General features: G+C 39.9%; 1 protein-coding gene across 1 annotated transcript in view; it reads left to right on the top strand.

The window, feature by feature from the left end:
• The window catches only part of GABRP (gamma-aminobutyric acid type A receptor subunit pi), a 28,644-nt gene extending 13,011 nt beyond the window's left edge, over nucleotides 1–15,633 (top strand). The window contains exons 4-9 of the mRNA XM_070956199.1: nucleotides 3,152–3,369; nucleotides 4,648–4,730; nucleotides 11,063–11,200; nucleotides 11,505–11,657; nucleotides 13,137–13,330; nucleotides 15,328–15,633. Coding sequence (XP_070812300.1) covers nucleotides 3,152–3,369; nucleotides 4,648–4,730; nucleotides 11,063–11,200; nucleotides 11,505–11,657; nucleotides 13,137–13,330; nucleotides 15,328–15,633 — 1,092 coding nt within the window. The remainder of the gene's footprint in view (nucleotides 1–3,151; nucleotides 3,370–4,647; nucleotides 4,731–11,062; nucleotides 11,201–11,504; nucleotides 11,658–13,136; nucleotides 13,331–15,327) is intronic.
• The last annotated feature ends 353 nt before the right edge of the window (nucleotides 15,634–15,986 follow it).

The following is a 15,986-nucleotide window of genomic DNA, read 5'->3' as shown; positions in this document are numbered from 1 at the left end:
TATGTCTATCAATGGAAGACTGTCTATAGTTGTATTTATTTCTATGTTCTGACCTATGTCTTTCTTTTAAAATTTTGGGGCAATCTCTCCTATTGTGTTCCCTGGATCCACAGTTGTGGCATCTAAATGTTTCATTATATCTTTCTTGAAAAGCTACTTTTCTATATGGTTTGTGTTCTACGTGGTTGTTAGAGCGACTCCTCCTTGAATTGTCTTCAGCTATTAACTTATTGGATAGACTTTCTATGGATAAGTATCCTAGATTGATTGTGTCTAAATGTGACATATAATTATCCCATGATGGGTCAAGTGAGTTGATGATAACACTTTTCATCGTTTGGTCTGAAATCACCTCCCCCCTTAAATGCAGTTCAGCTCTTATTTTGTTTAAAGATATTAAATGTTCACTTATGGAAACCCCTGGTTTTATCCTAGAAGAAAATAAATCTTTAGACATTCTTGTGGTAGTAGCTACACTATCACTGTGAAATAAATTGAACATGCATTGAATAATTTCTGAGACAGTCAGATTTTGCTTAATGCTGTGATACATAGTAGGAGATACACTAGAAATTAATAAGAAAAATGCTCTATGGTGTAAGCAGTCTAACTTTAGAGTCCAAGGTCTTTTTGGGGGATTAGTGATAAAAAACAGTAAGTTTTCTTTCATAAAGACAACCTGGAGCTGCTGATACCATTCTTGTAAATTAATGCCATCTATTCTCAGCTTTGGGAAGTCACTGGGCAAGTTTCCGACATTATTGGGTCCATTAGTTACAACCGGAGGTAGTCCGTGGTCTTGTAAATGCTGGAAATTACAAAACGGCGTGGGAATGCTCGCAACGAGCCTGCACGATCCTTTCAGCAACTCATGTCTTCCTGGGCTCTCTGCATAGTCTTGCGCATGCGCGTTGCTTATTTCGTCCCTGGAGTCGTCGTGAGAGGTTCTCGTCGTTGCGGCTCGCTCGTTCTGCTCCTCCTCAGATGAATCGGTCTCCGGCTCGATCTTGGGAGTCCTGACGATGGCGGTTGTTCTTTTTCTTCTCTTGAGAGCGTTGGTGCTTGCATCAGTCTGCGGTGTGGGGCGGTATCTGCAGGGCTCTCTGGGTTCAGGCGTCGGTGCTCTCGTCGTCAGGATGGGAGCGGGTAGATTTTGAGACGTTGGCTTGCTCGCTTGCTTTCTAGTTGACTTTTTGGTAATCTTTAGTTTCGGTCCAAATGCAGCAAAAAGCGTTTTCATTGCTGACTTTATTTGAGTATCTGTTGAATCACCTTCGCTTTCCGATTCTGATGCTTCTGAGGTGTTTGACTTTTCTTTTTCGTTTTCATTATCTAGTAATGTCTTTCGCGCCAGAAATTTTGAATCGAGTTTTCTGATTGGCTCTGTTTCGTTCACCCTGGAGGTCTGTTGAAACCAAGATGGCTGCCATTCAAAATTTTGCGCGGGATCACCGTTTTTCTTCTTCATAGCGTTTTTTTCTGTAATCGTATCACTCACTATTTTTGAATCTTTTGGCTTTTCAGTAGCGATGTGCTTCTCTCTCGCTGCTCCGCTGTTTTTCAGCATATCTTGGAGGTTCGTGATGAGGCTTTCATCGTTCTTCTGGCTTTTTAACAATTTTAATATCTCTGACCTGAGTTCGTTGTTTTCTATTTTGATTTCCTCTCGGTCATCATTTTCATTTATTATTTCTTCGTCTTCAGTAGTGTATTCTTCAGATTCTCTCGAAATCGCATTTGTGGACTCATCGATTATTTCTTGATCCGTTTCCATTTCTTTGCTGTATGCCCTGGTGTTGGGCCTATCTCTCTTAGACATATTTAATTTTTATTGAGTCAATTCAACCATCCTCTGCTACCAGCTTGTTGCAATATTTTCAGGATCAGACTCAATAAATCTAGTAAGAGTTAAGAGTTCAAATATATCTCTCTTTATTTACACAAGGCATTCTATATTCACTGAATATTCACAGATAGAAGCCAGGAATGGTTGCGTGCAGCTCCTTATATATACAATGGGTGGAGCTAGATATGGGAGTGGTAAAGTATGAATACATTAAGAAGTGAAGAATAAATTAACCCCTGATATCCCGTTCATATACTATTTACATATTAGAGAATAAGGCATTTACATGTGACAGTATTAAAGGAAAAACCTAACCAAAACTATATGTAAACAAACAGAAACAAAACAGAAAAGAAAAATAATAATATATTCAAAAGAAACAAAAGGAGCTTAACCAAAAAAATTCAATAAATAAAAATATAAAACAAATTATCATAGGTATTCTACAATTTTAAACCCTTAATTCATACAAAGTAATCCATACACATCATTAAAATTCCATTTTCAAACAATAATTTGATCCTAGATCATAAACCTGTAAAACAATCTAGTGAATTTTTTCAGCCAGTACTGACGTAAAATAAAACTTGATATTTGAATGTTTCATATTTGACTTGACATATCACGACCTAAAAATGTAGACAGAGAAAAAGATTCACCCACACCCAGATTGTATCTGCCTGAAAGGTATGAATTTAAACAATTTTGGGTAGTTACGCAATGGCCTGGAAGAGTACATGTGAAACTCTTAGCCCACTAAAACCTGTTTTTTAAACAGAATCTGCATAATTATCAGGGCTGTTGCAATGATTCCTATAGAATGCAAGCAGTTATGCCCTTTCCAACTCTATGATCCTATGGACAGAAAAAAGAAAGAAAGAAAGAAAGACTATAGAGCAATTTGAGAACTACATGGTTCAGCATGGGTACCTATCAGGGGTGAAATCCAATTTTTTTCCCTACCGGTTCTGTGGGCGTGGCTTGGTGGGCGTGGCAGGGGAAAGATATTGCAAAATCTCCATTCCCACCCCGTTCTGGGGCCAGCCAGGGGTGGTATTTGCCGGTTCTCTGAACTACTCTAAATTTCCACTACCGGTTCTCCAAAACCTGTCAGAACCTGCTGGATTTCACCCCTGGTACCTATAAATAGTGCTTATTAAGACAAGAGCCAGAATTTGTTAAATATTAAGTGTTAATTTTGGAGAAAATGGTGAAACCATTACTTGTTGAAAGACTTTGTTTGGTAAATTGTATTTAAATTATAAAAATTATAGTCTTGATTCTCATGATTCATCATCCTTCTAGGACTATACTGCAACAATATATTTGCGACAACGCTGGACCGATCCCCGTCTGGTTTTTCAGGGAAACCGAAGTTTTACTCTGGACGCCCGGCTGGTGAAATATCTGTGGGTACCTGACACATATATTGTGGAGTCAAAAAGGTCTTTCTTACATGAAGTTACAGTAGAGAATCGGCTTATACGGTTGTTCTCCAATGGGACAGTCTTGTATGCTTTGCGGTAAGTCTTGCTTGCCTTCTGATACACCACTTTTGCACAAGGGCCATAAACTGATGTTTAGTCCAGTAAGATGAAGATACAGTTGGAGAACGGGTGGGCTGGTTGGAAAAGTGTGGTTCAACTAAGTCTGAAAGGGGCTAATCTTCCCCTAAAGCAGTGATGGCTAACCTTTTCCAGACTGAGTGCCCAAAGCGTGTGCGCGCATCCGAACCCCCCAAATGCAATTCGCACACAACCGCCATGCATAAGCCCCAGCCCCCACGCATGTGTGCATGCCCCTGTGCATGCGCCCCACTCCCCCGCACAGAGACCCGAAGACCAGCTGGCCAGTGGGAGGCGAGCGCGCATGCGCAGCAGAGCTGAACTGGGGCGACGGCTTGCATGGCATCAGAGAGGGCGCTGCGTGCTACCTCTGGCACGCATGCCATAGGTTCGCCATCACGGCCCTAAAGGATCAAGTTTGAAGCTCCATCTTTGATATTAGAACTACAATGTTCTTTTACATGGAGTGCTTTGTAACAGCTCAGGCTGGCATGTTGGCATACAGGTCCTACCTGGGTAAAGATAGCTTGATTTCCATGATCTTATTACATCTTCTCATCTAGATTACTGCAGTCAGTACTAGTGATGGCAAACCTTTTGGGGCTCAGCATGTCAAAAACTCCTAACTTGATTCTTCCACCCACCCACTACACCCCCAAATAAAAAAGAAGTAATTCATATTCATTTTTATATAAAAATATGGTCCAACCATGTGCATGATCTCCAGGATTTGCTTTGTAGCACTTATGTGAAGGCTGCACCCTATTCTCGCAGAACCTCAGCAGTTTGTGTCTAATGGAGTAATATCTGGTTCCTCTTATTTTTGTAAGTGAAGCTATTGTAGACACACACTAACCACCAAAGGAAAGTCCCAAAGGTGCTTTTTCCAAAAGGCAACTGGACTCTTGTTTTTTTTTTTCTTTGAAAATGTTTTGCTTCTCATCCTAGAAGTTTCTTCAGTTCTAACTTAGAACTGAAGACGCTTCTTGGGTGAAAAGTGAAATGTTTTCAAAGAAAAAACAAAGAAAGTCCAGTTGCCTTTTGGAAAAAGCATTTTTGGGACAACCATGACCTGGATGATTGAGAAACTCCATAGACATCAATGCTTAATTTGCAGCCACTGTAAGTATTAACAGTTGCTTAATCTTTAAAGCAGAAACATTGCCATCTAGGGGCTGCTATGAAGAATACAGATGCCCCATAATAAATACTTATGTGGTTTCTCTCCTTTTGCAGAATCACCACCACTGTTGCATGTAACATGGATCTGTCCAAATATCCACTGGATACACAGACTTGTAAACTGCAGATGGAAAGCTGTAAGTATGTCACTCAAGAGGAAAGTGAACATTTTTTCCTCCTATTTGATCTGAGTTGCTTAATGCATAATTAGATTACCAATTTGAACATCTCATTTGTATTTTTGACTGTAAAGGTTTCTACTTATCCTTTTAATTATGGAATCATTTAATTCATGCTAATGTTACAGAAAAACATGGGAAGAGCAGTGCCATATTCAGCTAGACAGTCCAACATCTCAACTTTACACCAATCTTTATGCATTCAACATTCACCCCAGCGACAACACATCACACAAGCCATTTAATGGGCTCCATCCCGCTCTGGGTTCCCCAGGCCCGCTGGCAGAACCTTCCAGTGCCTTCTGGAAGAGTGTTAGAGTGGGACATTTGCTGATATCTACCTAAAAATAAGCTAAATTGGGTGGTGGGGTGTTGCCTCTTTTGTTTTGCATCATTCCATATTTTTCAGCTTCTTGAAGTCTTAGAAGCCTCTTTCAGAAAATGTGACAGATGTGGCACTAGACTTCCATCCTCAGAGTGACATTTCTTGACTTTGGATGAGGGCATTCAATAGAATTTTACTATCATTGTTACAGTTTTACCAAACACGGCCTTGTAATAGTTCTTGTTCAGAGCTACTATTATGGGAGCGGGTTCTCTAGAATTGCCACCACAGCATTTTGGGATATAATGAAGAGCATTGATTGATGCTGAAAATTAAAAAGCCTTCTGCTTCTATAATATACTGGTTTGAAAGATGTCTTCCATTTCAGTCAAATAATCCACATGTGGTCAGCATCAATGTAACACTCATGACCCATTGCAGGATCTGCAATTGAAACAAAACAGCAAGTACGAAAGTAAGGAAATATCCTAAGGAATTCAAGTGTAATGAAGGAAATTTTGTCAAATTTATCAAACTAACTCAACAATTGTTAAAGGTAAAAGGAAGGTTAGGCAAATGAGCGGTCACCATTCTTGGAGGGGCTTCAAACCATCATATATTTCTATTTATTAATTGACCTCCTACTTTGACATAGTTAATTAGTAGTTCAGTTAGGGTTCAGCTCAGACAGTAATTTGGACGTGACTTCAGTGATGGATTGGGACATTTCTGTGACCTCTGTCTCAGGCGAGGTACAGGATAAATTTATTCCTTGTAAATCCTTCTAAAAACAGATTTAACATCATTTGGGATCAAATATCTTTAAAGATCTTTTCTATTTTCTATTTCATCTATTTCCAGATTCACAGCATTTGTTGTACTTGAGCTATACTGAATGACCCTTATTGACAGAAGTGATACATACTCAGTATCGGAGCTAGATTAGAACTTCTAGTCATCAGAACACTGGTTAGCATCGATCTAAAGCAACTTCTCATGATTTGGGGAGTTTTGAAGACCTTTAACCCACTTTAGTATGGCATTTTTAAAAAAATCTGAACAAGAAAGATGGAACAATCTTGTCAACTTGTACTTTAACCTGAGAAATTTCAAACTTGATGCATGTGCAAAAACATTTCCTTAGTAGGTAGCTACCTATCTGAGAGGGAAAGCATCTTAGGAAATAGCAATAGCTCTTAAATTTATATACTGCTTCATAGTGCTTTACAGCCCTGTCTAAGCAGTTTACAGAGTCAGCCTATTTCCCCCAACAATCTGGGTCCTCATTTTTTTTCATCTCAGAAGGATGGACAGCTGAGTCAATGTTGAGCCTCGTCAGGACTGATGCCTGCAATACTGCATTCTAACCACTGTGCCACCAGGGCCCTTAATCAGTTCGATCAACATCCAGAAAAAAAATGTACAAGTGACTATTAAATTGACTTATTATCTGACAGATTTTCTGCCACTGGACTGAGTCTGAAATTAAATCACTTGAAATATATTACAGCATAATGCCACAAATTTTGCTCCGGAGAAGGCTATAGATCCTGACCAGGGGTGGGCTTCAAAAAGTTTAGCAAGGAGTTCTCTTCACCCAGTTGCTGGGCGGTTAGTGGCCATGGTGGGTGTGGCCTAGTTTGCCTCTGCACCATGGTGGGAGGTGTTTTTGCCCTCCCCGGGCTCCGGAGGCTTTCTTTGAGCCTCCGGGAGGGCGAAAACGGCCTCTCCAGGCTCCGGAGGCTCTCTGGAGGCCGGAAACAGGCCCGTTTCTGGCCTTCCTGGACTTCCGGTAGGTCTGTTTTTTGCCCTCCCCAAGCCTCCGTACGCCTGCACATACCTGCATCCAAAACAGGCCACGTCGGGATTCCTGGGAGGGGCAGGTTGGGGTGGGTGGAGCCAGCCAGGAGTGGGATTTGGGAGTTCTTTGAACTGCATAGAATCTTAGCTACAGGTAACCCTAAACCTAACCCTAACCCCTATGAACCCCCAGCAGCCTACCCCTGATCCTGGCCCCTAAACAACTCTATTCTTCTGCTAGTCTAGACTCTAGATCAGGGGTGTCAAACTCGATTTCATTGAGGGCTGCATCAGGGTTGTATTTTACCTTGGAGGGCCGGGGGTTGGCCGTGGCTGGGGTGGGCGTTTGACACAGGGTCAAGATGCATTTTTCCCCTTCTTTTCTTTTTTTCCACAGTTTGTTACTATAACGATTTTCCTATCTCTTCTACCAGCTATTACTGGCAAACATTTATTACTTATTCTTCATACTCCATTAAACTTTTTATTTCTAAATTTATACCACATTGTTTAATAGAAAATTGCTTTTCCAGGCAGAAAAGCTATTTATACTATTGAATTTTCATTATCCAACTAATAATAAAAATAAAATAGCATAAATAACATGATAATACAAAATCTAACAGCAGAGATAAATTTCCAGGATAGTAAATAGAAATGGCTGTCAATTATAGATTGTTGATTGTAAATTAAATGGGTCTACAGTATGTAAAATCTGGCATTAAATTGTAGCATTAACATAGGATGTTGCTTGTTTTCTATCCAGATCAGGCACTTACTTGAGGCCACATAATTATAATCCAGTCCAATTCAGTCTTCCTGCAGCACTCTGCCGGCCGAAAACGGACCTCATGGAGGCCCCACGCGGTCCATTTTTGGTTGGCAGAGTGCTGTTGGAGGACAGGAAGGCCGAAAATGGGCTGCAAGTCTGTCCCTTGATATTTCCAGGCTGGAAATATCACTTGGATCTGGCCCCCAGTCATTGAGTTTGACACTCCTGCTCTAGATATATTATTTATACCATTTCGGATAACAATGTTACAGCTAAATTTAAATCAGGTTTGCTTGAACATCGTCTGTCTGTCTGTCTGTCTGTCTGTCTGTCTGTCTGTCTGTCTGTCTGTCTGCCTGCCTGCCTGCCTGCCTGCCTGCCTATCTATCTATCTATCTATCATCTATGTATCCCTATCTATCCTGATCCTTAATAGCTTTATTTGTTACATGCCATCTTTTCACCTAAGGGATTTTTTTTAGCACATTTCATCTGAGTAGTATGGTTTTCCAACTTTGCTACCACCTTTGTGACTTTGCCACTAATTTTTCCTCTTTAAATATGTCCAAAAGAGGTGGCATTTTCCTCTCTTATTTTGCATCTATTGCAGCCTTTCACATATGGAATGGAAATATTTTCTCATCCTCTTCTCAGATAGTTTCTTAAAGGAGTTGACAATGTATTCTACTTCCTTTCTGACATTTTCTCAGTGCTTGCTGTTTGGACACACACATGAAGGCTGAAGACTTTTCTCTTTGTTCTTCTCTGTAACAAGTTCAATAATGACTTAAATCTCATTATATGAAGGCCAATTTTTAGTTCTCAGCTACTAGACTGAAGTTCCAATGGAAGTCACTATTATTTTCACATTAAAATCCTATTAGTTTGTGTTAAATAGCGGGCGGTTGAAGAAAGGACTCGATACAAAGTATAATATCAATGCTTTATTTAAGCTCTGTAACAGCAATGGCAACTCCAGCCGCGGCAGCCCTTTATAAGCAGGAGCTGTCCGTGGCTTCAGCCACTGACGTTTCTCTAAATTTCCCGCTCTCAGGATTTATTCCTGATTGCCTCATTTAAACTGTCACTTAATACTCAACAGTTTGCATGATTAACTTTATTTACAATGCAGAAAACTAAAATAGTAATGACTAGTTTTCTTTTTTTAATATATAGGTGGTTTTAGCATTAAAAAAAAGATTGGCACAGAAAGAGGAAATAATTGGTTTCCCTATCAAACTTTCATGTAATATTATTCTTATTAAACTATATGCTCATTGCCAACAAGTGAAGCCAGTACAATAAATGTCTAGAATTAATGCAATTTAAATATGAACAACCTCTAGATGAAAAACAAATCATTTCTTCAATTGTTTCCCTAAGTAACTGCTGCTATCACTATTATAAGGTAGGCAGAAATTTTGAAAAAAAAGAGATTTGGATAAATTGTACTGGGAGAATAAAAACCTCCTGTAGTATTAGATACTTGATTTAATCATGTTTGCCTAGGGTAAAACACAGTTTCTCACTGTGGGATATTCATCAGGGCTTTTTTCATGACAATATTGTCTTTTTTATTGAATGACAGATCTATACATAAATTACCAAGAAGCTAAAATATTTGCTTGTTTATTGCACTTTGATTTTAGGAGAGCTGTTTGCCTCTTGGATTTTGCAGTGATTTATCTCTGAGGAATGAGGGAACGGACAGACCTGTCCCAATGTCTGAATTGGTTAGACAGTTGCATCCTAAGCTTTATTTAGTTTGCTATAGAAATAGCTATTTTAGATTGATTGGGATCATCTGATTCAAAGTATTTATCCTCATTATTAAGAGGGGGGGAGGAAGAAAGGAAGGAAGGAAGGAAGGAAAATTCATATGACTAGGGTAACTGACAGTCCTCTTTCTTCCCTTGTTGTTCTAGTCTAATTTTCATGGGCAGCAGCTCAGCCAAGTGATTCCTTAGAGGTGCATTCCTGTACCAGCTGAAAATGAGAACTGTGCAACTTTCTGTTCATTTGCTCTGAAGCAGCAAGGAGGAGCTATTAAAGGTGTCATGCTAAATGAGGCAAGGGAAATATAGGAATCATCCTGCAAGAGATTGGCAATCAGGGAAAACTCTAGGTGGATACCCTACAGTCCATCATAAATTAAAACCTTTGAATCAAGGAAAGATATAGAAGAGATAAAAGAACATGACAGCTCCGAGAGCCAATCAGCTAGGAGGTTGAGCTATTCCAAGACTCAAAAGAAATGCATGAAACCTGTCTGCATTTTGTGTTTTCTGTCTATACCAGGGTATCAAACTCACAGCCCGCAGGCCAGATCCATCATATGCTGGCCACGCCCACCTCCGGTTTAGTGAAGGGGAAAAAAGTTGTGATAGATGTGACCACAACATGTCATCGCGAGTTTGACATCCCTGGTCTATACCCTTGAAAGTAAATTTCTCTCTAAATGCAAATATTGTTGTTGCTACATCTTAAACCTATAATTGGTTTGATTATTTCCCCCTTCCAATGGATAATCAGTCTGAATTAACTACCATGAGCTGGCTTGACATCAATTAGCTGCCCTACTGCAGGGGTCAGCAACCTGTGGCTCTGGAGCCGCATGTGGCTCTTTCATCTCTCTTCTGTGGCTCCCTGTTGCTGGTCAATGCCACAATTTTGAGAGGAGCTTCCGGTTATTGGGGGGGGGGAAGCATGGCATGCCAGGAGGGGACTCTATGGCAAGGGGCGGGTTTTCTAGTTGGCTCCACAATTGATAGGGCTTTTGGTTAGGACAGATAGAGGAAAAAGAACATCGCACTAGGAGGAAACTCTAGGTAGGGGAACCAGACTTCCAGTTGGCTCCAGAATTGAATGGGGGGCTTCTGGTTAGGATCTTTGTGCTCTTTGAGGGTTTAAGGTTGCCGACCCCTGCCCTAGTGGAATGCTGACGACCATTCCTCTCAAGATAAAGGCAGCATCCAAAAGTAGGAGTTGCTGAGGTGGGCTGGTGGAAGTGGGCTTCCCATCTCCCAACTCTTCTGAATACAATTTAAAATGCACGTTCTTGATGTTCTGTGAGAATGCTTCTCTTGCAGATGTTTCATTAATTGGCTAGGTACCACCATCAGTGCAGTGCACTGGTAATGAAACATCTGCAGGAAGACAAACAAGCTCACAGAACATGAAAAACCCAACAACTCAATCTTGAGCCACATATATTCTCCAATTTGATACTTGAGAAAAGAGCATGGGCATGCTTGCATGTTTTCAAGAGCATGGTTCTCATAGAATTGCTAATTAGCTTTTGTTCTTTTTTGCCAATAGCTGCCTAGGATGATCATCACCAGGTGTTCAGCTCCTTACTCAATGACCTTTTCTTCTTTTTAATGTTATGACTAGGGGGATATGATGAAAATGATGTCCGTTTCGTGTGGTTGAGGGGAAATGATTCTGTCCATGGCCTTGAGAACTTGCGGCTCTCGCAGTACACAGTGGAACATTTTTACACGCTTGTAACCATGTCACGTCAAGAAACAGGTAACAAATCAGCAGTGGAAATAAAGACGGTGTGGAGAGCAAGGTTTATGTCAGATCTAACTATTTTCAGTGCCCTAACCACCCCTGAAGCTTTCTCTGACAAGGAGAGCTCTGCAAGTAAAGTTTCTGCAAGATACCCTGTCCAAATCATATGCTCAGCCTTTACACTTGACACTACTTTATATTATTATCATGTCACATGGAGATTTGGAGTAATCTGGTTCTTAGTGAGAAGTAGCACATCATTTCCTTCTCTGAAAGAACAGTATAAGAATATATTATATTTTTTTCTTTCTTGGACCAGGCATTTATCCAAGACTGGTCCTGCAATTTGAGCTCAAGAGAAATATCCTTTATTTTATTCTGGAGACTTATGTGCCAAGCAGTCTGCTTGTCATTTTGTCTTGGGTTTCTTTCTGGATCACTCTGGATTCAGTCCCTGCAAGAACATGTATTGGTGAGTGACATGAAAAAGACGCACTTGTTTTATGGATGCATAGATGAGGGGTGGACTGAGGAAAACTTTGCTTAGATAAAAACACGGGTTATCTTAAATGCAAGATTTAAAACATTATGCAACCAAACTGTTTAGAACTAAATGAATAGCCACCACAATTTCATATTGGTGGAGTTTCCAATTTTCTCAAATTTTGGATGGGAAGTTGTAGATCAGTGGTGAAATTCAATTTTTTTTACTACCGGTTCTGTGGGTGTGGTTTGGTGGGCATAGCTTGGTGGGCGTGGCAGGGGAAGGATACTGCAAAATCTCCATTCCTACCCCACTCTGGGACCAGCCAGAGATGGTTTTTGCTGGTTCTCTGAACTACTCAAAATTTCCGCTACCGGTTCTCCAGAACCTGTCAGAACCTGCTGGATTTCACCCCTGTTGTAGATGCATTCATTATTTGACCTTGTATCTGGAATGTAAAATGATAGATATTGCATGATTTGTATTGGTTGGCATTACCTGATGATTTTGATTTTGGCATGGTTTATATGTAGAATCTCATAAACTATAACTTACTGAACATCATTACAGGTATTTTAAAAAGCTGTATTGAATGAAAAATTTAAAATGTAAAATTTAAAATATCCTTGCATGTCAACCTCAAAGCAACATCAGAATATGGGATAATATATATTTATATTTTACACTGTCTTCCATGGATGCTCAAGTATTTTGGAAATTTATTATCAGATATTTCTCAAGTAGAGGATTAGTAATAGTGGGTCAACTCTCTGAAAATTTCAAATTTCACAAAAGATGTATTGCTCATCTCTACATTATTCCTCACATTAATGTTTTCTGTAATATAAAGAAAATAATGTTCTAGGATATCCTTTTCCTTCATATAAGTGTAAGATTCAGTAATATCCCTTGCACATGCTATACTTATTCTAAGACCCTTTGCATTACACTTGAAAACAAATTGAATGTTCCTTGAAGGCTGAATGATAGAAAGGACTGACTGAGGATGGATAAAAAGGATGGAAAGATAGATAGAAAGATGATACAAAGACTGTAAAAGGAAGAAAGAAAGAGAGAGAGAAAAAGAGAAAGAAAAAAAGAAAGAAAGGAAGAAGAAATATTTTATTTCTTGACAATGTCACACTTTGAATGGAGATTTTAATCCATCCCCACTTCCACAGTGTAAGTGCTATGGGGAAAATCTATTTGGTTATATGGCTGTTTTTTGCTTTCTGCATGCTGTCTGCTATCATCTCATCAAAAGCTTTCAGGATTTAACAATATGGCCCTAAAAAACAAAAACAGATAGCATTCTCACATATCAGAAACTACCAGGTGTTTATAATAATCCATGGCTTTTCACAAAAAGCTACCCATGAAAGAACCATCTGTTGTGTCAAATTTCAGACAAAAGTATTCTGTGTTCATTTTTTTGTTTTTTGTTTTAAATCTGACTGTATTTTCCAGGTGTAACCACAGTTCTCTCAATGACAACTTTGATGATGGGGTCCCGAAAGTCAATGACAAATGCCAATGGTTTCATAAAAGCCATTGACATTTACCTGGGCATCTGCTTCAGCTTTATATTTGGGGCGTTGGTGGAATATGCAGTAGCACATTACATCACATCACAGAAACAAGCGGCTAACGAGACCCAGAAGGTAAACCTTGTTCAGTCAGATTATGTAGTGAACAAGCATTTTCAGTGGATGGATGAATGTGTGGATAGCTAGAGAGATAGATAGATAAATAATTATACATGGATTTGTTCCCTCTAGGAATTATGTCAATAAAACAGCTGGAAAGGCTGCATTGAGACTTTAACATGACACAGTGGATTTGTGTAGTTTGCTGGGGTGTGGGGGGGAAGAGCCTGGGTTCTTCTTTCTTCCAAACTCAGAAACAGTTCTTGAAGAAATAAGTCACAGTAGAAGAAAGAAGGTGAATCCTCTCTTTAGTTCAGCCTGTGACCTCCCTTTGGGATCTGGAAGTCAGAGGATCTTCATTGCTCTTCCATTCCTTCCCTATACAAGTTGAGTAGACTAGCAGCTGGATCTTACTTGAAAGCTTTGGATGGATCATTCTCCTGCTTTGCTCATGAGGAGAGCAAGCTGTCTTAGAAGATGAATATGGTGGAGTCCCATGGACTGTGAAGCTCAGTAGAGTAGCCAAGGCTACTCTCCCCACTTTACTGTCTGGTTCCAGAGTCCAAACAGAATTAGCTACAGCAGGGGTGTCAAACTCAAGGCCCTGGGGCCAGATCTTGCCCATGGGGTGCTTAGATCTGGCCCTTGAGGCCGCCCTGGAAATAGCGAAGGACTGGCCTGCAGTGCCTCTGCCAGTGAAAACAGAGCTCGCGAGGGCGGCCCTCCCAAGCTTCATTTTTGCTGTCAGAGGATTGCAGGAGGCCATCCCGGCAAAAAATGTAGCTCACGAGGACAACGTGTGGTCCCCCCCCCCCGAGCTCCATTTTTGCTGGCAGAAGGTTGCAGGAGGCCAACCAGCTGAAAATGGAGCTTGGGAGTCTGTTTTCGCTAGCAAAGTGCTCGAGCCACCACAGGCGCTGGGGGGGGGGACACAAGTGATGTCATGCAGGCCATGCCTCCCCTGGCCATGCTCCCTAGCTCCACTGAGGTAAAACATAACCCTGATGCGGCCCTCAATGAAATCGAGTTTGACACCCCTGTGCTAGAGGATCATGGCATGTTTTTGTGAGCAACCCTAACCCTAAAAAATATGCTGCTTATGGTATTATGAGAGAATTAATTTTATTCAGGTATGGAGATTACCAAAGTTATGTTTATATTTACAATATGTTGATTGAATACCTAGACCAGGTATTATTTTTATTATTATTATTATTTAATTTAATTTAATTTAATTAATTAATTCAATTTAAATGCCGCCCCTCTCCGAAGACTCAGGGCGGCTCACAATACATTTTAAAAAATCATTATAAAAAACATTTAAAAATTAAAAACATTAAAAATTCATTCACGCCATTCATGGCCGGATCTCGCCAGAGCACAAGAGCAAGATCAACGGCCCCATCTCTTTTATTCATTAAACATGAAACTCAAGTCAACTGAACATTTAAAAATGTGTCTCAAATACCATTGACTGGTGCTAATGGTTGATACGGGTTGCTGCCAGCATCCTAGGTATCAGCCAAGTACCTTCTTAAGATGTACGATGTTCCGAGTAGTGCAGTTTTTTGCAGTTCCGCTGGTGTTATTTCAGGAAGGTGCAATTTCTTGATGTGTTTTGTAAAATTCTTGGACATGGTACTAAGTGCCCTGATGACAATGGGTGTCACTGTTACATGTTTCATCCATAGCTGTGTAGTTTCCGTGGCCAGGTGTGATATTTCATGATTTTTTCCAGTTCTTTTTCTTCAACTCTGGCATCTCCTGGTACAGCGATATCAATAAAATTGTTGTTGTTGTTGTTGTTGTTATTGTTCCCTTCTGGCCTTAGTACTGGTAAATCAGAATTTAGCTTTTGCTAAGATTTCTATTGTTTGTTAAAATCCCAAGATGAAGTTACATTAGCAGCAGTCATACTAAATGTCTGTTCTTTTCAACTGCTGTAAAAAAAAATTAATTTGCTAAGTTACAACATACCTCTGTCATCTAACTGTAACTTTGGTCTATTCTAGACTTCTACAAAAGATGCCACCAGAGAAACTGAAAATAAAACCACCATCGATATATTCAATACGTCACTCACTGCCAGTTTCAATCAAAAAATAAATTTTGTCTCTATTGATAATGCCTCTTGCAACAGCTTACCTTTGAGCCCAAAGGATAAAATTCAATACATCTTGAAGAACAAACTTCAGAGACTCACCAGCTATTTTACAATTCAAAATCCAAGCAAAATTGATTGCTATTCGAAATGGTTATTTCCCTTTTTTTTCATACTAGTCAATCTGTTCTACTGGGGCTATTACTTGATTTTCTAGAAAAGTGCCTTTTCTGTGTAGAAGAGGAACTGAAAATGGGTCGGCACTATGGATTCAGGATTGTACTTTCAATTTATGTAGATGTTTCTATGGATGTAGCAAATGGTGGCAATTTGTTATGAAAGAGAAATGAAAGAACCTGTCAACAAGAGCCTTGGGTAGATGGCTTGTCTGTTTTGATTCTCCCCACCCCCACCCCCATGCTAAAATGTGTCTGCACTACCATATTTTGAATATGGTCCAAAGTATGATGTCCCTGCCCTTAAGCAGAGAAGAGCAAGAGCCACAGACTGTGGGCCAGGAATAATACAGCTTTTTAAATATTCCTTTTCACATGTAGGTTAAGTACCAAT

The sequence above is a fragment of the Pituophis catenifer genome, unplaced genomic scaffold, assembly GCF_029215685.1.
Source record: "Pituophis catenifer annectens isolate HBS135680 unplaced genomic scaffold, rPitCat1.0.hap2 SCAF_1, whole genome shotgun sequence".
Lineage (NCBI taxonomy): Eukaryota > Metazoa > Chordata > Lepidosauria > Squamata > Colubridae > Pituophis > Pituophis catenifer.
This window is presented reverse-complemented; position numbering and strand designations above follow the sequence as displayed.